The following is a 26,855-nucleotide window of genomic DNA, read 5'->3' on the forward strand; positions in this document are numbered from 1 at the left end:
GTTGAGTAATGTAAAGTCCTGAGCAAGTGAAGGTGAATGTAATTTTGAGGTGAACTGTTCCTTCATACCAACCTGATCATGTTGGTCTGATCAGACTTCTCCAGAACTCTGATTACCAGCAGGTTGACTGATCGGATGACCTGCTGTCCATCCTCTATGTCCTCCACTCTGCCGTCCAGCATCAGTGTTATCAGACCGTGCATGAGGTCCTTCAACACACCCATAGATGCCTCTCTGGCCAGGGACTCCATAGAGAACAACTGACAGAATGGAACAAGAGCAGTTTCAGACAGACGTTAGAGTCTCCTCGCATCAGGTCCTGAATCAACCTCACCAGTTAGAGGCTGGCCACACTAGATGCCTGAAACGCACGAGTGAGCAGCAGCAGCTCAGCAACACAGCTGCCACGCACTAAACAAGCATCCTGTGTGGCCAGCCTGTTACTGTATGTATCAGAGCAGCAGCAGGCAGACACTCACAGATAACATGTTTCCTATGATGCAGCTGTACAGTTTGATGATGTCCTTCTTGTCCAGTCGGTCATCAGCCATGTGTGTGCTGTAGATGAGCCTCAGCTGCATGAAGGTAGCGATGAGGAACTGATCAATGTGTCCCGACATGACTTCTGCTTTGTCCTCCTGCCGCAACACCTCGTCGATCTGAAGGAATAAAATGCACACTTTAGATCTGACTTTAAAGAAGCAATGACTGATCTTTCTATAATAACAACCTATCATTATCATGTGAAATGTGTCTCTTGTAATATGAACCTATAGAGAGCAAACACCAGCCTCTGTAGCTCCCCTTGCTTTACAGAGCTTTGTAGTTAGTTTAAAGTTCTCATCATTTAGCTGTAGGGCCAACAACTTGACTGTTTTGGCGTTGATTATGGTTTGTAACTGTAACAAAGAAGGGACATCATAGTCTGATAGTCAGACTGAATTTCCATTTTTCTTTCACTGAAGTCATTCTGACATTATGCTCAGGTTTGCCAAATTCTTGTCAATAGGTTCGGTTATTTTGTGGTGTTTGTAGTGTCTGACTTATCCCTACAGAAGTTGTAGCAGTTGCTCCAAGCAGTTAACTTGAGGTCTTCTGAGTAAATAAAAGAAATATGACAATTTAAAATGCCATTTCTGAAAGGGGACCTTTTTGTACAGCTGTGTCTCTCTCATCCTCTCCTGTTCATATTTTTATGGATATTGTAAATTAACAAGCTAGGCATGTGGTTGTATTGTAGTTGACGTCCGAAATCTTAATCCCGGCTCTGATTAGTCAACCGTTTCTCCAAATACCAGAACCCACCGTCAATGACCACCACCTCTATTTGAATCACTGAACAATCTGAGATGTGTGCAGTGATGAAGACGTCTACAAACATGTCTTTTTTGATACTACAACTGGAGACAACAATGTCAGGAGATATTAAAGCTTATAGAAATGTAGGTTTCTAATAAGACCCAATTGGTACTAGATATCAGAGACCAATTAACAGTTGATTTAAAATTAGAAGAAGAACAAAAAAAAAAGTAGAGCCTGCCTGATATGCAGTTTTTGGGGCTGATGGTGGTGTTGGGGAGAAAAAATTCTGACTTTGATACATCAGCCGATGTACACACAGTTTTTGCAGTGACCGTGAACACGTAGATATATAAACAGAGGCAGAATGTTTTACAGTTTTGACAAACTTTATTGTCTAAATAACATCAGTGAAAAGAAACCGTAAACGTTGCATGATTGTAATAATTCTAAATCTACCCAAGCAACACCTTTTGACCAAAGTCTCTTCTGACTCCGTTAACTGCTATTATGGCAGCGTGCAATAAACGCAAATCCAAGTGTCAAAATATCGCTTCATCAGTGATCACACAGGCACCATCTTCATGGTTTCATTAAATGTACAGATCAAAACAATGACACCATGTCTCACAGTAATAAAAGTGATAACAGGCTGTATTACAGTAACAGCATTTCCGTTTCATCATTTGCAGGAGCAATCATAACTTCAAATGTGTTAGAATGAACTGATATATGTACTGTACATGATTGTGTGTGTGTGTGTGTGTGTGTGTGTGTGAGTGTGAGTGTGAGATACCTGTGCCAGTGCCTGTATGCTGGTGTTGATGTCACCGCTCGCCACCTGAGAGATGACGAAGTTGATGGTGGAGGCTGTGCTATTGTGGAGGTCATCAAAGTGTGGAGAGACAGCTCGCATCCTTTCAACACAAACACAAAGAATATTAATCACAAAATATATTAAAATCTGTTTTTAATGCTGCTTTCTATCTGAACTGTGTATGTTCTTCAGAGTCTGTCAGAAACACAACCAGACTAACAAAATCTGAGTGTGTTTACTTGGGTTCGGGGATCATGATGGGCTCCAGCAGCTCATCCAGCTTGTGTTGGACGAGGTCCGGCAGCTCACACACCCTGCTCTGGTCCATCTCAATCATGTCCAGGTCTAACTGGAACTCCTTGGGGATGGAGGGGTGGGAGGACTCGCTGTGCTGGGCGTTCTGACGGGCTTGGCTGGATGGACGGAGGGAGGGAGGGATTGATTGGGGGGTGGACAGGACAGTATATTTAGTCGGGTGTATTATCGATCAGTGCCTTTCAACTCCAGTCCTTAGGAACACTGGATACATTCAAATACCATCATAGATTCTCCAATGTATAAAAGTGAGAGCATGTGACAGTAAGTCCAATTACAATGTATAATGTGCAACAACAACCTTTATCCAATTAAATAACTTAACTTCAGTCAAACATTTAAATAAGAAGATTAGCACGGTGGGTTTACCCTTGAGTACCTTCCCTGCTTTGAGTCTAATGAAGATCTGTTTGGGAGAACCAAATATTTAAGTATTCAAGTGTTAACAGCCTGGTCTTTTCCAAATTTTGGCTGTACCATCAGGACTGGAGCTGATCAGCTCTGATCTAAAACAAACATCACACATTTGAATCCTTTAGAACGGACTGAAAACAAACACACTGAAAAGCTGCCTTGATAATTGGAATTAAAAAGAGAAAACAAAAAGCATTTTCCTTCCGTCTTTCAATTGTTGGCCACATTATTGATGAATGATTCATTTAAGCAAACGACCCAGATTTTTTGCTTGATGACAGCTTATTAAACCGACTGACGAGGGCTATTCCGGTCTCATGACATGAAGAACTTAGATCTTTGTATCTTAAAACTAATAATAGTCACTCAAAGTTGCTGCTGCTTCTTCTGCTCCACCTGTCCCGATTTAACAACTGGACAAACAAATCTCAAAAAGATTGGTCATGACTTTTACAAGCTGTTTTGAGACCGATTAAGCAGGTGACTTTAAGCCAACTAATCCCTGTATCTTCATAAAAGATGTGCACTGCTTTGTTGCTGCTTTTAAGTATGAGCTCATCAGGGCTGAGTCTTCTCTCCTTTGTCAAAGCAGACTAAGGTTTGGCCCTACATGTGCATTAATATCATGAATAAGGACCAAAGACAAATTGGACTGTGATTTCTATTTATACAAGCAGACAGCAGAATCTGAGCTGGTACTGAATTTCATGCTATGAATATTGTAGCAAAAATATCAATACAAATGGTATAATCACAATATTAATGAAACGTTCCTGAAATACTTCTTGTGAGTCTAAAATGTAGTAAAATTACTTCAAGTTCAAAGTAGTTGACTGAGAGTTACACACCCATTCATGTCTTCATACATGTCCCGATTTCTTTTGAGTGTTGGGGGTTGCGTAAGAAGCAAAGAGTCCTGCTGGGCGTTAATAGTTCAAGGGTAGAATGTTAATATCGACAGAGCGCAGCACAGTCGTTTGGGCTCCAGCACCAGCCACCATTCTGCACACCATCTCCAGATAACTACCAACAAATGCCATGGCCAGAGCTGAAGCTGAGCCATGAAGAAGAATGTAATGTGTGCAATCTTCTCAGTCAAATAAAACGCACTCTTGCTCTTAACTAACTAGCCACGCTTTGGCAGTTTAGGCAGCAATTGTTAGCTTAGCAAGTTATGGCCAAAGTTACTAGAGCTCTAGACAGCCAATGAGCCTGCTCTATGGTCCTGCACTGACCTTCTATGTTCAACTGGTTGTTTGCTAATGCTCTGCTGTGTTGTCTCAAAATAAAACTGCTACTAAAAAGGCCAGAGAATCAGTACAAGAAATAGTTGCTGTTGTTACAGCCAATACATAATCATCATCAGACAAAACTAGGATTTCTACATTTTAAGCATTAACAAATTAAAGCACCACTCCAGTGTATTTTGGCATTTTTTAATGATATCCTTCCTGACAGTTAGCTTCACTGTTGGCCAAGAACTTTGTGCCCAAACTATACCAAGACTATAGTAGAATCTACAAGTCATACCTAATACTGCAATTTTGTCAGGCACACCAACAATGATGATCTCACTAGAATGGTGATGTGGTTGCCATTGTATTGGATTGCACCTGACTATTAACCACACCCTTGTTGCTTGTTAGAAAAAACAGTGGCTGGAGTGGGGCTTTAAGAAAACAACTGCTATGTTGAGATGAACATCAAATCTACATTAATGTAGAGAGAATTTAGATTAAAGGCATGTGGCAGGATATCATATTAAACGTCCATAGAATTTATTTCTAGGTGGGTGAATAGTAAGCCATCACAACATTTTTTTTTTTTTTTTTTTTAAACACAGTCAATAAGCTCATTTTCCAGAATACAGTGTCCCTACATCTCTAGCTGGCAGCGTTTGTATAAAACTAAGCAGAAACACTTCATCACATTTACAGGTACAGTGGTCAACATAAACGAGTAAGACAAAGGGGTGACACGAGAAGAAGAATGAACTTTATATGAAATTACATTTTGAGCTTTAGTCTGGTGCTTTACTGGTCATGTGACAGTGGGGAAGAAGAATAGACCCTCATTGCCCACCGTGTGAAGAAGCACGACTAAAACTCAGATGACGCAGCAAGCTTTACTGTTCATTAGTTTCATGAATAATGGAGCATTAGAAGGCATTCGGAGGGGAGTTCTTGTACAATGACAACATGTAGAAAGGAGAGACGAGGAGGAGGAGGAGGAGGAGGAGGTACTCACATCCTATACGTGCGATACATTATTCTGCTCCAGAACGGAAGGCAGGCAGAGCAGAAAAAGGAGGAAATCACACAGGAAGAAAGATGAAGGGTTAAGAGACAGACAGGCCGAAGACAGGCAGCCGGCCCAGCAGCCGGCCACAGACACACACCAGGTTGGTTTCACAGACACAGTGGAGAAGATTTTATGTGCTAGTTTTGTTGTATAATTAGGTATCTGTGAGAACAACCAAACATGCAATGACCAAGTAAAACAAGACGAGAAGAGAAGGACAGATTAGTTGCGAGCAACACAAACATTCAAAAGATTTATGGCATGAATCTATCCAGAGTCAAGTCACAACAGTCCACAGCATGATTGGTAGAATGGATGACATGCTTATGAAAAGATTGATTTTAATAAGTTAGACATTTCACATCCAACTGCTAGACTTTTTATTTGGAAAGGGAATTTCATCATTTCAGAGGCATGCTAGTCTTCTGCCTGGTGTGACGTGCCAACGTAATAGATTACGTAAATACGTTGATTTGCGTAACGTGCATCGTCGCAGAGGATGTAAGCAGTACTACCGCTGTGCTCGAGCACTTGAAGCGGAAGCACCCCAGGGCAGCTGGATTCACATTGGATCCAGCAGTGTGGCGCAACACCACAGGCTGGTGTGGCGGTGTTGGAGTGTCACTCCATGATTCGTGTTGTGACGTGTTGTGAACCCCGCTGATCAGTTTTCGGAAAGATGAAGCTGCTAGGTTATGCTTCTAGCATGCTGGTCCTGCTAGTGATCATTTGTCTTTATCGACAGATTAAAAAATAACAGTAAACAACCAGGATGAGGCAGATCATTGCTGTGTTTATACTGGGGGACAAAACCGAACCGAAGTGAAAGTGAAACTTGATGCTACACAGATTAATATCCATTGTGTTTCCTCCGTAGTTTTTATCCATGCTGAATAACATGCCCTCCTGATCACCAGCTTATGTGATTGGCCACCGCAACGTGACATCGGGCTGTGTTTCTCCAAGCTGAGTTGGCTTCAACTTTTCCACCGCAGCTAGGTGCATTTTTTTTGCAGAACCTCCTGTGGCACACACTGCTGCAGCCAAACCGGACTAACCTCATTAAAATGAATGGGAAAACCTGCGTTTTCGCCACAACGGCAGATCCAATTTATTTGTTGATGATTGAATAAAATATTGAAATATAAATTACAAGTTTTAAAATGTCATTTTGGGAAAAATTTGTTGTTGTATTCATCGAGTAATAATCGATAGATTAATCAATAAAAAAATAATCGTTAGGTGCAGCCCTACCACCATACATCACTGGACAAGTATATTTTTTGTTAAATGGTAAGAAGTCGGTTTGTGTATTCAACCGTTAAAACGCTCGTTATCTCACAGCGATGTACCAACTATCTAGAAAATTGTAAAGTGCTGCAGTGTGTGTCGGTTGGAAGTTGGACTGATTCTTCCGTGACTGGACTTCTTTTCCACTGCTAAAGATGATCTATTTATTAGTTCCCTGAAGAAGCACCATCATCTTCAAGGCATTTCTACTGAGAAAATAATTTTGTATAATCGAATTCATTCTGAGTGGCTTTGCACCACTCCGACACCCCTTCAACCTGGTTTGTAATATATGATGTTTGTGACGTTTGCTCGACTCCATTCATCGTTTGTAATATTAGATCATCAGTAAGGCTTTGTGTGCAGGCTGTTTGATTTCTCTTCAGAGTCTTATTATGAAAGTTAAACTCAGTCAAGAATTGAAATAAAAATTGAGGTCATGTCTAGTTTTACATTGGAAAGGTGGTAAATGCTAAGCATTAAAACATTAACATACTGTATTTAATAGGGTTTATTTGTGCAAAACTGTCAACTGCTCAACTTCCAGCTCCAAGGAACCTCCAGTCCAAACAGAAGCTTATTTTAGACATCTGGATGATGGTAATGTGCACACAAAGAGATTTCTTTTATCTTTGACAAATTCTTTCACATTGATCCACTGTAAGTGAATGTTGTAAAATAAACATGAAAAAGGAGTGACGTTTTGTATTAAAAGGCACTGTAACAGAAGTTCTCAGCCACTCCGATGACCTTCTGATATTGTCTGGAGAATGTTTTTAAAGACTTGGAGCACCCAGCTCATTTTTTGTTTCTATGATTTTTTATTAATATACACTGTATTGAAATAACTGTGTTGATCCAGTGCATTTATTTTGAATCCAACTGCCATATTTTCAATGATGATCTTTAGAAATGAGTAAGCGCTCATTCACTGGATTTTTGTTTCTCAATATTATGCATTTTGCGTTGAACAAGTGTGATGGGTCTCCTCACTGTTTTTTTTTTTCAGCTTAGGTTAACACATCCAGCAGCCCTGAGTCAGAGGGGACCTACTTGAGTTTGTTGGGGTCTTCTTGTGCAGGCTTGCGGAGGAAAGTGGCGTTGGGGTTAGCTGGGGGCTCTCTTTGAGACCTCTCTGTCGCACTCTGCTTGGCAGGAGCTGGAGGAGTCTTCTTGGCCGAACGCTTGATTCTCTCTTCCAGCATGCTCATGTCTTTCTCTGACAACTGGAAGGACAGGCAGAGTAATAATGTAAAAACTGTACAGAGAGTCTCATGAAACTTTGTATGACAATAGTATCCTCTCTATCTTACGTTTCCTATTAGTTTGTAGACTTGCTCCCCACAGACATTATAGACAGCCACCACGGTGTTCAGGGCAGCATTGCGGACAGATGTGTCTCTGTCGCCTATGTGAACCGCAATCTCCTTCAGAGACTTGGCTGGAGTCGGTTGGCATACATTCATTCCATAGCCTTCTATCAAACAACCCAACTCCTCGAGACATTCTGAGGACAGTAAGGAAACCACAAACTCTGTTGTTAAAATACTTCCATTCAATTATTCCATCAAAGTGATTTACAGGGGAACAGAAGAGGTTTGAACAGAGATTGATGCAACTTCAGTCATTAGCTCTGTAGAGACCTACCGGCTCTTTGTTTGGAGTTCTTGGACTTGGTTCCATCCATGAGGAAAGGGAAGACCTTGGATGCTGGGTAAACCTTACACAGCATAGCCAGTATGGCCCGAACATCTTTGCGAACCACATCCTTTGACTCTCCAACCTGAAGAAGGGAGAAGAAACTGAGCCAAAAAGCGCTTTACAATGGCTTGTTTTATCATTCTGAGTGTCATGTGTGCTCACCTTGAGTATGAGGTAGGGGGCGAAGGAGTTGGCCTCGTATTCAGTCAGGTGATAATTCTCCCTGTTCAGCATGGCAAACAACAGTTTCAGATACTCCAACACCTTCATCAGGACTGTGGTGTTGGTGTCAAAGAACCGCAGGGTGAACCACTTCAGAATCAGGTCCAGACAGCAGATGGTGGCTTCACTCTCACTCTCTAATCTCTGTCAAATGACAAGCACACACAAGGACTATAAGTAGCCTATTCCTAAAACCTGACCCACTGGTAAAAAATAAGACCAACAGCTACCTCAATCATGACTCCGATGGCCTTGACATGTCTCTGGAAGTCAAAGTGAAAGAGCTCATCCTGCAGCCACCTTGCAAAGCAGGCGGACATCTGAGTTTTCAGCTGCTCCACATACTCATCTCGAGGAGTGATGAAGTTCCACTTCAAAATCTACAAATTAAACATTTTAAGTTAAACTGTAGTCGACAGCACTTCTGATGGGTTTGTGTGATAGACAACTTCAGTTAACTAACAGAGGCCAACTGACGAGTTCATTTCTAATTAAGCCAGCTGTTTTTTCAGTTGCTATCTAGTCCAGGTCGACAATTAGACAACTATTCAACTCTGCGGGAGTCGTCAGGCATGATGATGGTCCAGTACTGAAACACTGTATATAAATATAAAATAAATATATCTTTGCATTTTAGTGCTTTACAGAGCATCTCTCTAGCTGGGCTGCTGGCTGTTCTGTAAGAAGAGTCAGTCACACTGGACACCAGTAGAAGAAGATATACCAGTGTCTGTTTTAAAAGTAGTTAATTGATTTGGTAACATTCAACATTAGAGCTGAGAGCATCTGAGCAGCAAAAACACAAACACTGGGATCATGACACATTCTTCAGCCAGTCAGGTACCTTCAGTTGCTTCTCCTCTTTGATCCTCTGCTCCTTAGCATTGGGGATGAGGATGAAGATTGGCCCAGACTTATCTTCCTCATCTTTCGGGTTTTTGGCTGCAGGCTTCTTACCAGCTGCACCCTGAGAGAGGACACAACACCACAGTGTGTGTGAGGGAGAGCGAGGGAGCCAATGCGCTCTGTCTATGGGTAAATAATTATCTTTGTGTGTAATCATGTTTTCTCATGGGTTTTACTTGAATGATTTGAATGGCATGTAATCGTTGTGTAGGTTACAGACATTAGGTAGAATAAGGAGACAAAGGGCTGTTATGCTGAGACCGACTCAGTGCAGGTTAATACAGAGTGCAAGAAACACTGACGTGAAATTATTTCCAAACATGAAACACACACACATTCAGAAACACGGTCATGCAGTGGAGTGAGCTGAAACCTTAAAGTGACACATGACACTGACTCTGTTTGTGCTCGTGTAAGCATGCTTATACTGCACTTTGATTCTCCTCAGGTCAGCACATTGTTTAAATATAAAAAAACAGACTGATCTTATTTCACCCAACAACTGCGTGTCCATGTGCATTTGATTAAAAACAGTAAGATAACAGTTGTATAGTAAGTGGCGGTTAGTGATTAGAGAGACAGTATTAGACTGAGCCAAGACCCGACCAGGTCAAGTCAGATAGAAGCTAGACAGAGGTTAACATCTGTCAGGCCAACAAGTGTCCACTGAGAAACTCTGTCCACATCTGTAGCAGCATGTAGATGAAGTGGTAAAACATTCTGGACTGAGTTTCATCATGAGTACCCCTGCTACACATCTACCTGTTGACTGCCAGCAGCAGCCTTCCCTTTGCTGGGGGGCTTTTTACTAGCATTACTGTCCTTGTCCTTGGAGGAAGGGGGAGGGGCAGGGTCCTCGGGAGGGGAGGGAGGCTGGGTGAGTAGAGAAACCACATCATGTTTACACTTCACGGTGAGAAATGACTAACCAAAACCCAATGGTGCTCACAGACAAAAAATAAATGTACATGACTGATGTGTACAACTGCTAACAGGATTGACAACAACCTAAGTACAAATGGTGGTTGTGTGAGTATATAGGTACATGTACAGATTGTCACCCAGTTGTTTAAAAATTTTAAACCACACCACAGGCAGATTTTAACCCAAAACCAAATACCGTTCATTAAGATGAATGGGGAGTGAAAGTCCAATTTTACTTTGGCTATTAGAAGATTTATTAGCCGGCATAATGTGTGACAAAACTACCAAAACCTGTCTTATCCTTGGTGTTTGCTGAAAAACGAAAACAGGTGTTGATACCTTCTTAGCAGCTGCTCCTCCTCCTCTGACCTTCTTCACTTCAGGTTTACTATCAACTTCCTCACTGGCTGGCTGAGATCTGGAGGCTGCAGAGGAGAGGAATACATGTGTGAATATAATGTATCTATTAGACAGTTACTGGACAGACCATTCAAACATCTGAAATTACAACACTGCATTTGCATTGTAAATTGAATGCTTTTATAAACCTCTTCTGTCCCAGTCACCGTACAACTTGCCAGTCGTTCAGCCACACTGGCCTAACCAACTGGAACAAATTTGGGGTGGAGAGTCTTGCCCAGGGACACTTGGCATGGGGAGTCAAGGCCTGTGATGAGTGGGTGATTTGATTACCCTATAGAGGAGCGGACAGTTGGGGACTAATGCATAGATTTGGGGAACACACATGGGGCTTGTCCATACACATGTGCTGGCTAAGCTTGATTGGGCCCGTCAGCCGAGCACGGCAGAGATTTGAATCTTCATGACAACAAGGCTACCTACTTAAAGGCTTGTCTTTAACTAATGATACCTTGTCTTGAATAGTGGTCACATGAGCGGCTGTACATACTCTTCACCTCAGTACTATAGAAATATAGCCGCCAACAAAGCTACGCTAATTCAGTCCTTTCATTTTCCATTAATTCTTCAAAATAAAAGTACTGTCATTTAGTCTTTAAAAAGCTTTTTTATTTATGAAGCAGCCAAAACAGGAAATGTTGGTTGCTCGCCAGCATTAACTTAACACGACAACGAAACTGCTGGAGGCGGATGAAACATGATGAAACGGTGAAATTATGCAGACGTCTGAAAGTACAAACAGGGATGCAGGAGAGAAACTAAACTTCAAACGACAAAGATTCAGTAAGAAGCTACAATATTTCTGGGAGCTGACCACAGACTTTTAAAAATGCCTTTCCCTCTGATCTCCTGCATAGACATGAGTCAAGTTTTGCTTGTTTGAGGGGGAGTCCATGCAGCCGCTTGGAGGCGGGGCATGTGCGCTTCGGCCCCACTTTTGAGAAGTTCCATCTCGGGCGTGGCTCGGCATGCTTAAACTGGCAATGGGAGACGCAAATCAGCAGGATTGCGTGCAGACAGGAAGTGCCAGTGGAAAATACCCACTGGCCAGCGGATGAATTTAGGAAACATAATGCTCATCATGGCTTCAATACACCCAAATTTAAAATCTACTAAGAACACAATTCTTAGACTACTTAAAGACGTGTGTTTCTTTATGCATTTCTTGTATTTTTGGTTCTGCAGCATTGGGTCTTCACTGTATGAAGTAGAGCTGGAGCTACAAAATAGTTTTTTTTCTTACAAATGATCTTTGACCATGTAAAGACACCAGCTTGCAGGGAGAACCTTACTTTACATTATCTGCAAAAGTACCACAAAGCAGCACAGATATGGTTTGACATTAAGGATCTGAGAATGTGGTTGTAACAAGTCTACAAGTCATTTATCTTGATGTCGTACAAACCTGAAGCACTTCTGCTTGGCTCTCCAGAACCTTTTCCTCCTCCGGTCTTGGCAGGAGCAGCAGGTTTAGCAGGCATCACTGCCCTGGCCTTTTCCAACATGGCTACCACCTGATCCTTGGAGGAAGGCTGCAGGGAGGACAAAGAGACAGTCATTATTGAAAAAAGACAGCCACATACCAGAGCCTGGGGTTTTCTAAACATTTAATTTGTTGGTCATAGCACATATCCATTGGTTGAGTACTTTGAGTTTCCCTGTAGCCTTGCTCATCTTGTCGTAGCCTAGGTGCATCATGAAGGTGGGCAGGGCTTCCTGAGCTTTCTTTCTCACGTCTCCATTTCTGTCCTCCAGGCAGGTGTAGAGATAAGGGACACACAGCATCAGATCACCAGGTACTGTTCTCATGTTCGGCAGCTTCTCTGCTAACCAACCTAGCAACTGGTGATGAAGCAGGACAGGTGTCTTTGATCAGTGTCATGTGTACTATGATTTCAGAGGGAACAAAAAATTGGAAAGTATATTTCCTGAATAAGCAGGAAGAGGATGTGCATCTGTGTGTACCTCCTGCCGTAGGAAGGGATTCTCTCTCTTCAGCTCCTCTGACATGTCTTCTCCTTCTAGCCATTCCTTCATCCCAGTCTGCTCCACCCAGGCCTGCAAGGTGGTCATGGCAGCCGTCCTTACATTAGCCTTTGTAGGAACAAAGACACATGTCCATCAACACCACACAGTAATGATAAACACAAAAACAGTCATCATTTCCAATGAGTCCTCCTCCTAGACATTTTACCCAGGTGCCACCCCTCAACAAAACCAAACAGAGTATTTTCCAGTAGTGAGAACAAATCTGACGAACAGTCTCCTATTGTGTGCTGTGTGAAAGGGCAACGCGGGACAATGTCCAGACCTGATTCCTGTTCATTTGAGAGAACAATTTTCCAAACTTTGCTGTCACATAACACAGTGTAAACACAGGTATCTTACTGCAGGTATTGTGTTTCTAATGTGAGTGTTTGTGTCCAGTACCTTGCTGTCTCCAAGTACAGTGATAATAGGGATTCCCAGTGCTTTAACATGCTGCTTGAGTCCAGGACCCATGGCTGTAGCCAGCTGCTGCAGGATGGTCAGGGTCTGCTGGACCTACAAACCACAACAGAACACTTATTTTAACTTACATTTTTATATCCTATTATTGTGAAGAGTTATCCTTAAATCCTCTCTCTCAGCTAAAACTTAAAACTAACTAAACTAAGCACTTATTAACAATTTAGAGCACTACTTTAAAAAAATATATATATATATATATATATATATATATATATATATATATATATATATATATATATATATATATATATATATATATATATATATATATATATATATATATATATATATATATATATATAAATATAAATATAAATAAACAAACATCATATGAATATCTCCACAATAAACAAAGTTGGCCCATTTCGTTGCAACCATGCAACAGAAAAAATTCTGCCGACAGACCCGCTGATTTATCTTTCTAATGTTACAAAGAAACTTGAAAGTAACACTTCAGCGTCATAAAATCATTTTAAATACATCTTTAGTCTGAAGTATTAAACAAGCAGAAACTTATAGCAAAATATGAGCTATAATCCAGATTTAATAATCAAAAGCAATGCCTCTCTCCATTGTTCCTGCTTTATTGAGGCCTAAATTTGAAGCCAACTAGAATTTACAAACAAAGACATACGAGCAGCCATTTACTTAATTGTTCAGAGATTAAGTGCAGGAGCGAGCCTTTTCCTTAACATGGTGTGGAAATGTTCACAGAAATGTCAGTGCAAGCTTTGTTTAGTTGTTGTGGACTCATCCAAACAAAGCCAATTAACCAAAGGAGAGTTCAAAGTAAAATAAAAGTTGCTTTACTGGTGACAATCAGATGAAACCAGTGACAGTATGTTGACTGAATGCCTACCCTTTCAACTGTCTACACACAATGTTGTTTCATGTTAAATGAAGCTGTGCAGAAGTTTGCAGTGCAGCCTTGAGCTCCACAGCAGGACAGATGTGCTCTAACTAACCAGGATCTTGTTGGAATCCCCAAGTCGTCCTTTCAGGGCCAGTGGAAGCTCTCCGCCGATGTTGGCTGTGATGAACTTGGCCTCTGAGATGATGGCAGCAGTCTCATCCAGACCCTCCTTCCTGATCTTCCAGTTCTTGTCCTCAATTTTAGACACCAGATCGGATGTGATCTTGTCACTAAAAAGGGAAGAGGGAGGAAAAACACGAGAGGACAAGGGAGAGAAATCAGGTACAATATTGTGCAGATAAATATAAACAGTGTTGTCAGAGCCACCTTAGCCTTGGAACAGGACTCTTTTGACTGGGCTTGTGTGCTGGGCCTAGTCTGAAACAAGACTTGTCCAGATTGAACAATCCTTTTTAATCCTGCCAATTCCAAGATTAATATGATATGACCTTAAAAATGGATTTTAAAAAAACTAATTAAAATGGAACTGAAGAGAAAACTGAAAATTGGCAGTACAGTACATTGAATTGTTATGTAGCTTTCCTTGCAAACAAAGTGTTGTACTCCTCTTCTAAGTGTTACACAGCGTTATCAGCTGGAAAAATTCATTTTGTTTTATTTGTGCAGGTGGACTGAGATGCTGTGTCACTGTCTGGTTACCAGATATCTGTTCTGGGCAGTAGGTCCATGATGTCCTGTCCTCCTCCATCTTCCTCCTGCTCCTCTCCTTCATCCCCCTCCTCCTCCGTCGCTGCGGCCTTCTTGGTGCATCGGATCGGAGCTGGCGGAGACTGACCCTGCATCTGTGAGGGACACACACATAAATACATATTTCCTCCTTTTCAAGTTCCATTCCCTCGACATAACTCACTGGTCAGGATAGTGGCGAGAGGCCAACAGCTTTCTTGGCTTTCGTTTTTTTTCTTCATCAGTATAACTGAAAATAAAAAACCTTTTCACTTCTATTACCTGACTTAAGTTCCTACCTTCTCAAACTCGGCATCTATCTGTGAGAGGAGTGCAGGCTTCTCGTCTTCAAAGAACATGCGCAGCGGAGCTCCCATGTAGAGGAACATGACTCCCAGCAAGGTGATGGCAGCTGTCCGAACAGCAGGATTAGTCGCTCCCAGAGCCGTCTTTACGTTGTTGATGAAACCCTTCACATTGATACTAGAGAGAGGGGAGGTCAAAGGTCAACCGGTGCTCCAACAGCTTTAGCCTTCACAAACTGCTTCCTTTTTTTCCACCAAAATGTATCATTTGGAGTTAATGCATTATTAAAAATGTAACTATAATAAAAGGACAAAGCCTTGACTTCTTTTAATACTTCAGTAATTACCCAGCAAAGCCAAACTCCTTCATAGCATTAGCCAGCCAGTTGAGAGTCTCTGCCTGGTTTTTGGGGTTCTTCTGTGCAAACGCCATAGACACAACCTGACAAATGAAATACAAACATTTGAAATACAGTATATCCATCATCAACATCCACTCTTTAGGATCTTTCTTTGGGGTAAAAATAGCTTTTCAAGTTCTATATCAGCAATGTCAAGTAGTTGTCTTCTGTCTAAAGAAATGGGCTAAAAACCTGCTCTGCAGTCCATGGTAGGGAGCAGGCCTCTCCGATAGCAGTCAGTCCCTCTTTCGCGTTTCCACCACACTTGACGTCTCCGACCTTATCCACCAAGCCGTCCAAAACCACAGAGGCTGATGTCTTTGAAAACTGTCCTCTTCTACATATAAGAGCCACAATGTGCAGCTTCATCTGCATCACCTGCACAAAGAGAGACATAACCACAACATTAGAATGGATGCGGCCCCTTGCATGACCCAGAGAGGGGTGTCATCCGCCATTGGGAAGGCTGTTCCGGTGGAGGAATGTTTGAGACCTAGCTAAAAGTGAAGACTTTATTGGATGAGACATCTATTTATTTCTTATCTGTTAGTGAGCACAACTTTATGGAGCCAGATCAAGGCCAAATGGTTTGTTAAATTTGAAAAAAAAGTTTTGATTGAAAAACTAAAAGTTCAGATCTTGAATTATAAAAAAAACCCCATAAACATTTTCAAAATAAAAATAAGTGCAAAAAAAGGTTAATTTCAATTTAAATATGATTTTGAATTAATTCTGATATTCTTTTGAATACATTTATTTTTAATTTACACTTAAAAATAATTTCATATTTGAGGTCTAATTTTTTTCAGTTAGATTTTATGTTTTCGGATTCAGATCTCTTGATAATTATCAATATATAAGAGCAATAAAATATGCCAGATTGTGAAGTTTAACAGCCATGCTTTAAAGAATGATGTTTCCCATTTGCACATAAGCCTATGAACGCAGTATCGGCGTCCTCCTCACCAGGACAACCTGCTGGTGCAGGTGCACAGGTAAGACATTTTTAGACGAGGTACTGTGGAAAAATTATCCTATATATAAGTAATGTAAAAAAATGTATGTAAATATTATAATGTTGGGTCATTTTTGAAACATAGGAAGATACAGAAAGACGTCTTTTTGTGAGGAGATTGTCATAGCTGTTAGCTAAGCATAAGGTTAGCATTAACTAGCTTTATGCTGTTAGCTGCTGTTAATGGATGTTACGGTCCTTAAAATGTCTAGCTCAAACTTTAGTCTTAAATTGTCTTTGTTAGCATCTGTGTTTCAGTCAGTGCCAGTGCAATGATAAGTTAAGTATTTTAAAGGTGCGTAACATCCATTAACAGAAAAAATAGGATCTAAAAAGTGAAAAAAATAATAATAAAACAATCAAACCAAAAAAAAATTGATTTGAAGGCAAAAAATAAGATCTGAAAAAATAAGATTGAAATGATATACAAGTGAGAATTCTAAATATATAATTTATTCAAAAGAATATCAGAATTATATCAAAACGTTAACTTTTTAGTGTAAAATTTAATTTTCTCAATCACATTTTTTGGCCTTGATCTGGCTCCATACAACTTCACCAGTTTGACAAAGAGTTGCTAAACTTTGGTTTCCAATGCCTATAATGCTACGTTCATTTGAAATATCAGCTGCTGTAACGAGACAGTTACCTGGAAGTTGGTCTCCTTCCAGCCTGGTTTCTTGGCCAACATCCTGACTAAGGCCTGGCAGGGCATCGCAGCTGCGTCCATGGTCTCAACAGCCTAGAAGGATACATGCAAGCAGATATTAACATTTCTCACACATCAAGTCTTTCAATGACAAACATGCAGATTGAAGTATCAATAGGCTTCAATCAAGATGGGCTGCTAATTTCATAACAAAAACTGCCAATATTCAGTGTTGGGCTGCAATGCACATTTTCTTGATTGATAATTTTGTCTATTAAAAATAGAGAGAAATGCACATAATATCGGAAGGCTGAAGGATTTAAATTTCTTGTTTTATTCAACCAAAGCAACTATATAAGCAAACAAGACGTTTTTTTCTGAATAGTTATTGTGCCGTTGGATACATCATAAAATTCTAAAACTAATTCTTATGGTGAAGTGCTGAGGATGAATTTAAGAGTCTCACAGCCTGAGCAAAGAAACTGCTCTGTAGCCTGGTGGTACGGCACTAAAACAAAGTTCACTTGGTTTCACCAGTTTCATCTTTTGTCCACACGGGGTGCCATAATCTACAAAAAATGCAGGTTCCTTGTAGCAGACTTATTGATGCAGCTCTCTAACAACAACATCTATTCGTGTTTTGTCAAAACGATTGCAGGAGAATGACAGACACCATTGCTTTTATGCACACAGATAGAAAAGAAAAAGAAATGGACATTACCCTCTGGAACTCTTCCATACTAGCCAGTCTCTCCTTCCAGTTGGCTGAGTCCAGCTGCTGTAAACAGGAGGCAGGAAGTACACCTCCTGCCAGCTCCTCACTCACCTCAGCCTGACATGACAGGACACACATGGAAATAATCACATATTACAATGCAGCAACATACTCTCCCCTGAGAGCCAAAGTGGTTTGGAAGCAAATGATACTGAAACAATTTATCTGTATAAAGAAAAGTCAGGATTTAGATGGAAGATCGGTCATCACTGAACTATGTTGTCATAGAACACATGAAGACTATACTGCATCCACCATTGGTATTATGACACACCTTTTGACTAAGGCTTGAACTCAAAGACAAATGTTTGCACACAGACTTACAGACAGTTCACTCTCTGTGACTTCTTTACTGTCCGGGGTCTTCTTGCTTTTTCCACCAGCTGCAGAGGCTGGTTTGCCTTTCTTAGATGGACCTGCTGAAGGCTGCACAAAACAGACACAAAATACTTCAAGAAACAGCTGTGGACAGCTGATGTCACCAGTTTCCTGAACCTAGTAAAATTGGGGTACAGCCAGGTACTGAATTCAGTAATTACCTGTTTTTAATTCACTTTGTTTTGTTTTTTTTTAAATATGTGCATTGATGTGAGTATACCTTGCTGGCAGCAGACTGGGTCTTCCTGGGTGGGGCAGAGGATTTGTGTGGTGCTTCAGCAGCAGGAGGAGCTTTAGCTGCTGGCTTCTTCTCCACCATTTTAGCACCACCTTTTTTGCCTCCAGGAAGCTCCACTTTGTCAGCACACTCCTTTATCTATTAGCATAGGACACAAGAAACGGTGGTTAGCAAGAAATGATCATAAACATGGGAGCTTTCTGCTGGTTTGAATTGATCCTAGCTGATGGGCGTTTCCGCTCCTTTTATCCTTCTACAGATCCTTACCTTATCCAGTTTGAGTTTATCCAAGTCAGCCAGGAAAGCGTTCACAGCCTTCTCCCCCACTACTTTCATGGCTGTCCCCAAAGCTTCAAAGGCAGCGTCACGCACCTCTAGAGCTGAGTCGTTTACTTGCTGAGATGGTGAGAAAAGTACAAATACACATTAAAGATGAACAGCTGGTGTGTTCTGATCATGTGCAGTATTAAGAAAGTAAAAGTGAGGAAGTTTCCAGCCGGGTGTGTGTACCTTGATGAGAGCAGCACAGAGGGGTTTGAGGACGCTTTTTGGCAGCGTGGCCTGTGTACAGTGTCTGAAGGAGCGAGCCAAAAACAGAGAGGCCTGCTGCTTAATAGAAGGGTTCTTATTGTCCATCACACCCAGAATGTCCTCGGACAGGTTCTGGAGAGTGGTCTGGAAAAAGACATGATATCATAAAAATATGACAATCCATCAATCTATCCAAGTTATTTTGAGTGTCAGCTCAGTGTTTCCCATGGATGGAGTTGTAGCAGCGCAGGTGTCACACACGCACACATGGAACAGTCTCTCTATATTTTGTTAATAATTATCAGTAAAGTGGAGATAATGACTGGGTAAATGCAAGTAAAAGAACAAGTAGAACACTGGTGAGATGAAATTAAATCACTTTACTGCAATGCAACCTTCAAAACCAGGAAGCACTTATGATAACCATTTAATATCGATATACTGCCCGGCCCTACAACTGAAGAATGGTTTTGGAAAAATAAATAAGACTTTAGTAAGTAATCTGGACCAGCTCTAATTCAAGAGACCCATGAGCAAACAGCCAGTGCTGAGAAAAGCCAGCCTTTCAACAGGCATAGTTAAGGAGATCTTTAACTCTTACCAAACCTGATTAATAATTGCTGGAGCTGCAACTAATAAATACTTTCCGTACGAATTAGTCTGCAGTTATTTTCTCCATTCTATGTCAAATGGCCTGTTTGAGATTGAAGTCCACATCCAGAAGAAGCCACAAACTGAAGGGGTGGAGACTGGAGAACATCGTCACGGAATTTGTGTTCTTGCCTTTCCTGAGCTGGTTTTCGTCACAGTGGCTACTTTTTCCATTAATGCTCATCACATTTCATTGCTCACCACTAAATATTTAATAGAATTATTAAGACTATATTTACAGTGAGGAAGATGGCATCAATAGCCTCCTGCAGGGCCTGGACAACCTGAGGCTTCTTCTCCTTAAACTTCTCCAGAATAGTTGGAACCACCTACAAACACAAAGAGCCCCAGTTTAGTGATGAGTGACTTTGAAAGATAGAATAATATCATCATTCAATTGTTTTTTCATCCAGGCAAAGCCTTTATCTCATACAATGTCAATTCTGAATGATCATAGAAAATCAGCTGTGGTAACTCATTGATTTGTTTTAGTTAAATCTGCTGAAAGGATGAATAGCACCTTCTTAATCAAGTGTCTTCAATGTGTTATCAAGTTCAAGCACTTAACTAATGACCACAACCATTAACCCCATACATGAATACAGCACCAGCATTTTGTGGGGCGAATGTGTGTAAGAAATAACCAGTCTCTTCATTTTATTGCTCTCTATACATTAAAAGGAAATGCATCCATTCAGATTATATAAATATCAAACAAATGAACACAAACATGCAGAAACATTATTTAATCGCAGTTTGTCTTCCAATGGTCTGGAATGATCCTCCATGCAAAAAAATAAAGAGTTGTGAAAATGTCTCTGTAGCCATTCAATGGAAATGAAGAAAATGATTTGCCAACCTTCAGAACTAGAAAAAAGGGAGGATGACAAAGCCAAAGTGGGGTGTCTGAATTATATTTTTTTTGGAGAGGACTGTCAGACACTGCATTCTGGTGACTTTAAAAGTATTAAAAAAAAAACAATAATAAGTCCACTGCAACAGATTTTTTTGTTAAATACTTTAAATTTTTTTCCCGTGCCCCTTGGAAAAGTGTATGCACACCACAGGCCTATGTTTGACAGCCTCTCAATGGTGATGGATGCTGCTGCAACCCTTTCTGAAACTGATGCAGTTTCTTTTCAAAATGCATGCCCCTTTCCTTTCCTTTCCGTAAGAAACAGGAATTCTTCTTTCAAGAATGTCTGAAATTTGCGTATTTTGTCTCCTTTCTATTTTTAAGATCTGTCTCTCACTAACTGAGGAGGATGAGGCGCAAAAGTACAGTAGCCTACATGCTGTACAGTGCCAGAAACAGAGCCTGATAGCTAAAAGGGGAAAAGGGAGTGAAAATCTGTCATAAATCAGGAGCAATACAGGAGAATTGTGACCCCAGATAAAATTGGGAGAGGGGAATAAAAAACAGTCTCCCAGGAAAAAAGGAAAAGTCGACAAGTATGGTTTTATGTGCTTATACACATGGCATTTAAAAAAAGTAACAAGGCTGTTACAAAATATAAAGAGATTCCTTGAACTTACTTGTCCTGCATATGTTCCAAACTTCTTCCTGAGACCGGTGGCCAACCCAGCCAGACATTTAGCTGCCACTGACACCAACATCACATTGGCATCTTTCCCCACAACCTGCAACAGAAAACTAGTAAGCGTACAAGTCGACTCACCAGTCTTATTAGACTGAACTTTATTTATAAAGACAAGTTTTGATGATTCATCTTATATGTCCCTGATTAGTTCCCTATAACCTACTTCCAGATAAGACTGTCTAAATGTAGTAAAGTATTTCACCTTCTTCAGTGCTCTGACAAGGTCTCCATAGTCTCCATTCTCTAGTTTGGGATTCTTGGTCAGTGCCTCTACAGCCTCCAGAGCTTCTTTCCTCTCCTGCCACTTTTTAGCTTCCTGCAGAAAGAGAGAGAAACGTCACATACTGCAACATTTAGGTTGCCATTACACTGAAAACTTCATTACCAGAACTAAAATACGTCAAACCCATCATGTTCTAATAAAGAGTGTTTCAGTTGTAGAAACTAAATTAACTAAGTCAATCAGACTTTTCAAATTGGATACCTTGAGAGGCTATCCAAGAGGAGGTTTGGCCAGTTAGAAACCAATCCAAAGACATGAAGTGCGCCAAGAATTCTACACAGTTGAATAATCTTACTATTTTCTCATAGAAGTCTTTGGGCATCTTGGACAGAATCTCCACAGCTTCCAACAGTTCATAAGCATCCACTGCTGCCACTGTATCAGCCTCATCCTCTCCTGAAAGACAAACAGAAAGAGAGATGGCACTGGACCATGACTATACAACTCCTCTAATTTAAAAGGAAAGCAACAATACAAAGTATTGCATGCATGATTTGTTAGCAGTTTGCGCTGTAGCTAAACCTACCTTCTGACTGTTCTCCTTGGGCTTGATGCTGTTCAAACTTTGCCTTCAGGTCCTGCTGTGAGCGCAAGAACCGGGTTTGCTTGGGAGGAGATGAAGGCAGCTTCACCCACTCCTCTTCTAGTTCCTTCAGCTACACAGACAGAACAAACAGCCATTAGTTAGTGCAACTTGATTCTGAAAGCTGAATATGAAAAGGAGATTGAGTATGTGCAATGATGAGTGTGCCCCACCTGTACAGAGTTAATGTTTTGCAGTGGAGGTCTCAGAGCATCTCTGATCCATTTGTAGATCTCAACAGCAAGAAGCTTAGCTTCGTCTCTCACCGCCTTCTCTCTGGACTCAAACTGCTTGGATAAAATCTTCACTACAGGCTTCAACGTCACGATCTTAGATCCATACTCACTATGGAATGATAATGACAGATCCAGAGGTGACAAAGTTAGCATCATGGACAGGAGACTAATATACAAAGCATCAGTACAACTGTGGAACAATACTGTAAAAACTGTGCCATAACATTAAAAGGATAGAAGAATTACTAATGCACATATATTACACATATTTAATATTGTTTTCAATTACACCAAAGAAATTAGAAAAGAAAATCCTATGGCTGAAAAATCTTCCGTTTTAAATAAGGGTGGAACTCTGCCTCTGACAAATACACTGGCCGGCCAAAAAAAGTCACACACTAATATTTAGTTGGACCACCTTCAGCTTTGAGTACGGCACCCATTCGCCGTGGCATCTTTTTGATAAGCTTATGCAATGTCACAACATTTATTTCTGTCCAGAGTTGCATTAATTTTTCGCCAAGATCTTGTACTGATGATGGGAGAGTCAGGCTGCTGCGTAAAGTCTTCTCCAGCACATCCCAAAGATTCTCAGTGGGGTTAAGGTCTGGACTGTGGTGGCCATCAATGTGTGAAAATGATGTCTCGTGCTCCCTGAACCACTCTTTCACAGTTTGAGCCCGATGAATTGTGGCATTGTCATCTTGGAATTTGCCCGTGTCATCAGGGAAGAAAAGATCCATTGATGGAAAAACTTGGTTATTCAGTATATTCAGGTCGTCAGCTGACCTCAGCTTTTGGGCACATAACGTTGCTGAACCTAAACCTGACCAACTGAATCGACCCCAGATCATAACACTGCCCCCAGAGGCTTGCACGGTAGGCACTTGGCATGATGGGTGCATCACTTCATCTGCCTCAGCTTTTAATAATGGGTAATTTGCAATTATTAAAGTGAAGTTTACCATTTTAGTGCAATGATGTCATTTTTGACATTGAAGTTTGTCACACTGTAAAAATATCCTGCCTCCATTACATACATATCTTTTTCACCAATGTTTAATAAACCCATTTGAGGCGTCAAACGTGGTTTATGCATGGTTCCTTACTTTCAGAGAGAGCAATACTGACCTGAGAGCCTTCCTGAGTGTCTCGATGCAGGACACCACTATCTTGGGGTTCTTGTTGTCCAGTCCTTTGAGGAGCTCGTCTTGAACCACCTCAGCTTTCTCTATCTCGATGTACATCAGACAGATGTCTGTGCCCAGCTCCTTGGCTCGGGCCTTTGGCTGGTTGAACACTTTGGTCACCACACCAGATACCACTTCACCTGTCGTCCTGTAGCCAAAGACAAACATACAAACACAGCCAGTCAGAACACACTGGACATACTAATGGACACAGTCTTATAAACAATGTGGGCTTTTTTAAAGGGTCACTATACCGAGGCATGTCTGGACACATTCTGGACACAAGTTATATATTTAAGTTCCTGTCTACTTCAGTAGATAGGGACTCAGCTCATGCAGGTTTATGTGCAACCAAAAATTATGTGTCTAATTGTTTTTTTCATTAAAAAATAATTTATTAAAAAAATATAAAAAAATACACATTTCCAAAACAGGAGTTTATTTATATTTTAAATAAAACTAAATGTTATTTCTAGAGTAGCAACAGTAATGTTTACAGCAGCAAAGTCACAATAAACACTCAATAATATCTCATTGCAAACTAATCTAATGTCAGTCAAATAAATATTTTCACTGATGGGGGCTTGTACAATACAGAGAGTGAATGAAGAACAGAGACATCAATCAGTATCAGTCATCCCTCCTGTCCTCTGTCCTCTGTCCTCCTCTCTCTGCTCTGGTGATTCACTGCCTGCAGGTGGTCATCTACTGGTGAAGGAGGACAGTTTGGAGTCCTAATTGAAACAGTTCGACCCCATACAGGCAGCTTTTGTTTTTGGCTCATTTGTAACAACACACCAAGCTGGGCGCTGTGCGGACAGAGCAGACTGAAATAATCCTGCTCTACATGTTTAGGCTTGTTGAACCGGTGTATTGTGTATTATTTGCTTTACTGCACTTACAGTAATTGGGGGGCAGTACAGTATTCACTGAAGGAAACAGCCAGCTGGAGTGAGGAGGGAAAATGACACGGAAAAAAATTGTACTTCCTCCAAATTTTCGGCAGGCTACATGCTTATTGCTGCTGCCTCTTGCTATTAGACATGAGTACTGCTGCACAACTGGTCAAATTCACAAGGTGTCAGCAACGTTTTACGTACTTAAGAGTAACAAAAAGTATCATCGTACTTTGATGTCAAAATGCGTACAGGTTGGGCAGGTCTGTATTTGGCACGCTCAAAAAGGGCTAGAACAACCACAGGATCACTCCAATGCATCTCTGACATTGTGGGTTCATATGTAGCCTGCTCAGGTGCATCTGTGGCCGCTTTATTGTTCTCATTGACCTTTCTCACGGTGGATCTTTTGACTAGACAAACAGTCTGAACTTATATAATAATAGCCACATTTGTTGTAGGTTTTATCAGTTCCATAGCACTTGTATAATTGAGATCACAGATGTTTTGTCTTGCAAATAAACACTGGGTGGGGTTTAGAGCTCTGCAACACGACCTGAACCTGAGGCCCGACCTTCTGCTAGAGCCAGGTTGGGCTTTGTTTTTAAATATATAATTCGGTTCGGGCCGTGGTCACACACACTATTTCATTTTTTAATTTTTTTATGCTGCAGTGATCCTCCAGCAGCAGAAACGATATGGCTAGCTCTACATTAACATGCACATGTGCGCACTAGGGATGTAACGGTTACCGGTGTCACGGTAAACCACGGTAAAATTCCCGACGGTGAAGGTTACCATTTAAGTTTTAATTACCATGGTAACCGCCGCGGTCGATAACCACGGTGTGGAAAACTCGCGAGATACTTTATCCAAGTCTCCCTACGCAGGCGCAGCGTGCAACGTCGCTTGTTATGTAGTGAAGAAGACATGGCGGAGGGAGGACGTGATAGTAGCGGCCCTCAAGGCATTTTTCCGCCTTCAAAGAGGACCAAATCTGAAGTCTGGGCGTATTTTGGTTATTATAAGAATGCTCAGGGACAGCTGGTCGAGGATGGCAGCCCTATCTGCAGGAGCTGCAAGAAGAAAGTTGTTGCGAGGGGCGGCAACACATCCAATTTACTTACTCATTTGCGCGACCATCGCCCTCAACTGTTAAGTGAATGCAAGGTAAATTAACCTTAAGCTCAGGTGAATGACGTGTGTGTATGTCGAGTTTTCTCTGTCTAATTTGCTGTTGTCACTAATGCAAACTGACCAGATAGTGGTATAACTGAACGAAGTTGATCCGTGATTTGGCACGTTATCTGAACCGCTTATTAATTGTAGATTTCACTTTTTAAAGTCGACCTAATAATTCCCCAAATATTGATGCAGAGCTGCAGTGAGGAGGATTTGAGACAAACACGTACTGGGTGGACTGAGTTAGTGAATGCAAACTGACTGAGATGACTGACTTTCATCTCAGCTCCGTTCACCTGAGCAGCGTCCACCTGTGGCTCAGCAGCCATTTGACCAATCAGATTGACCGAGTCCATTGACAACAGACGAGCAAGCAGACAGAGACAGACAGCCAATATATATATATATATATATAAGTAATATCAGAAATATATAATACTTGTGGATTATTTGTAGAATAGACTATATATAAAGAATAATATACAATGGTGAATATAACAAGTGTCTAGATAGAGATAAGAGCCAAAATAGTGTTCATAATTAATTTAACAATAATCCTTTTTGTTTTGATCTAAAAAATTATCCAACCTGTTTCTCACAAAAGTGATATGATCTAGATTGTGAGTTTTGTGATCTGTTGGTTGCACCCTTAGTATTAAGTAACAATGACAGTAATAATTAATAATGACATTTTCTATTCATTTTTTTCACAGAGAGGGTCTGCTGGCCAATCGAGTGCTACTGCCAGTACATCTCATTCTACCTCTGTAACGCAGACATTACAGGACGCTTTCATAAACAGGCTGCTTATACCCTAAGCCTTTTAATATATAATAAATCTATTTAAATATAAATCTTGGTGAAATTATTTCAATTTATCAGTGTATCAGTGTTTTTTCAACATTTTGAAGACATTTTAAAAATACCGCGGTATACCGATAACCATGATAATTTTGGTCACTATTACCGTGGTGTGAAATTTTCATACCGTTACATCCCTAGTGCGCACAAGGAACAGATGATAACCTTCATTGATTACTTAAAACTCCTGACTCGTTTCCTTTGGAGAGTTTATAAGCTTTTAGTTTTGCTGATTGAATGTGCCACAATATTTGTTACAGTACATGACTGCGTTCAGAGAAATGTTTAAAATAACTGAAAGCAGCCTCTCAAATCATAAAATCAGAGAGTACATCTTACTGTCTGAATATTGCGCTCTTT

General features: G+C 40.8%; 1 protein-coding gene across 2 annotated transcripts in view; it reads right to left on the minus strand.

Moving 5' to 3' along the window:
* ckap5 (cytoskeleton associated protein 5) overlaps window positions 1-26,855 on the minus strand; it is a 39,595-nt gene that overhangs the window by 6,695 nt on the left and 6,045 nt on the right. Inside the window, exons 4-37 of one of the 2 annotated variants that reach the window (XM_073471480.1) lie at window positions 23,498-23,704; window positions 22,304-22,475; window positions 22,074-22,203; window positions 21,843-21,943; window positions 21,467-21,580; window positions 21,200-21,304; window positions 19,903-19,992; window positions 18,992-19,156; window positions 18,749-18,877; window positions 18,464-18,619; window positions 18,190-18,291; window positions 17,812-17,922; window positions 17,091-17,183; window positions 15,619-15,804; window positions 15,373-15,467; window positions 15,020-15,203; window positions 14,694-14,836; window positions 14,086-14,263; window positions 13,040-13,153; window positions 12,575-12,703; window positions 12,257-12,451; window positions 12,015-12,141; window positions 10,529-10,614; window positions 10,028-10,138; window positions 9,204-9,326; window positions 8,590-8,739; window positions 8,300-8,503; window positions 8,084-8,219; window positions 7,750-7,943; window positions 7,490-7,662; window positions 2,356-2,529; window positions 2,096-2,216; window positions 480-659; window positions 73-260 (exon numbers count right to left, since the gene is read on the minus strand). In XM_073471480.1, the coding sequence (XP_073327581.1) occupies window positions 73-260; window positions 480-659; window positions 2,096-2,216; window positions 2,356-2,529; window positions 7,490-7,662; window positions 7,750-7,943; window positions 8,084-8,219; window positions 8,300-8,503; window positions 8,590-8,739; window positions 9,204-9,326; window positions 10,028-10,138; window positions 10,529-10,614; window positions 12,015-12,141; window positions 12,257-12,451; window positions 12,575-12,703; window positions 13,040-13,153; window positions 14,086-14,263; window positions 14,694-14,836; window positions 15,020-15,203; window positions 15,373-15,467; window positions 15,619-15,804; window positions 17,091-17,183; window positions 17,812-17,922; window positions 18,190-18,291; window positions 18,464-18,619; window positions 18,749-18,877; window positions 18,992-19,156; window positions 19,903-19,992; window positions 21,200-21,304; window positions 21,467-21,580; window positions 21,843-21,943; window positions 22,074-22,203; window positions 22,304-22,475; window positions 23,498-23,704 (4,866 nt within the window). The remainder of the gene's footprint in view (window positions 1-72; window positions 261-479; window positions 660-2,095; window positions 2,217-2,355; window positions 2,530-7,489; window positions 7,663-7,749; window positions 7,944-8,083; window positions 8,220-8,299; window positions 8,504-8,589; window positions 8,740-9,203; window positions 9,327-10,027; window positions 10,139-10,528; window positions 10,615-12,014; window positions 12,142-12,256; window positions 12,452-12,574; window positions 12,704-13,039; window positions 13,154-14,085; window positions 14,264-14,693; window positions 14,837-15,019; window positions 15,204-15,372; window positions 15,468-15,618; window positions 15,805-17,090; window positions 17,184-17,811; window positions 17,923-18,189; window positions 18,292-18,463; window positions 18,620-18,748; window positions 18,878-18,991; window positions 19,157-19,902; window positions 19,993-21,199; window positions 21,305-21,466; window positions 21,581-21,842; window positions 21,944-22,073; window positions 22,204-22,303; window positions 22,476-23,497; window positions 23,705-26,855) is intronic. The other variant, XM_073471481.1, reaches the window with a different exon arrangement.

The sequence above is a fragment of the Pagrus major genome, chromosome 8 (genome assembly GCF_040436345.1).
Source record: "Pagrus major chromosome 8, Pma_NU_1.0".
Taxonomy (NCBI): domain Eukaryota; kingdom Metazoa; phylum Chordata; class Actinopteri; order Spariformes; family Sparidae; genus Pagrus; species Pagrus major.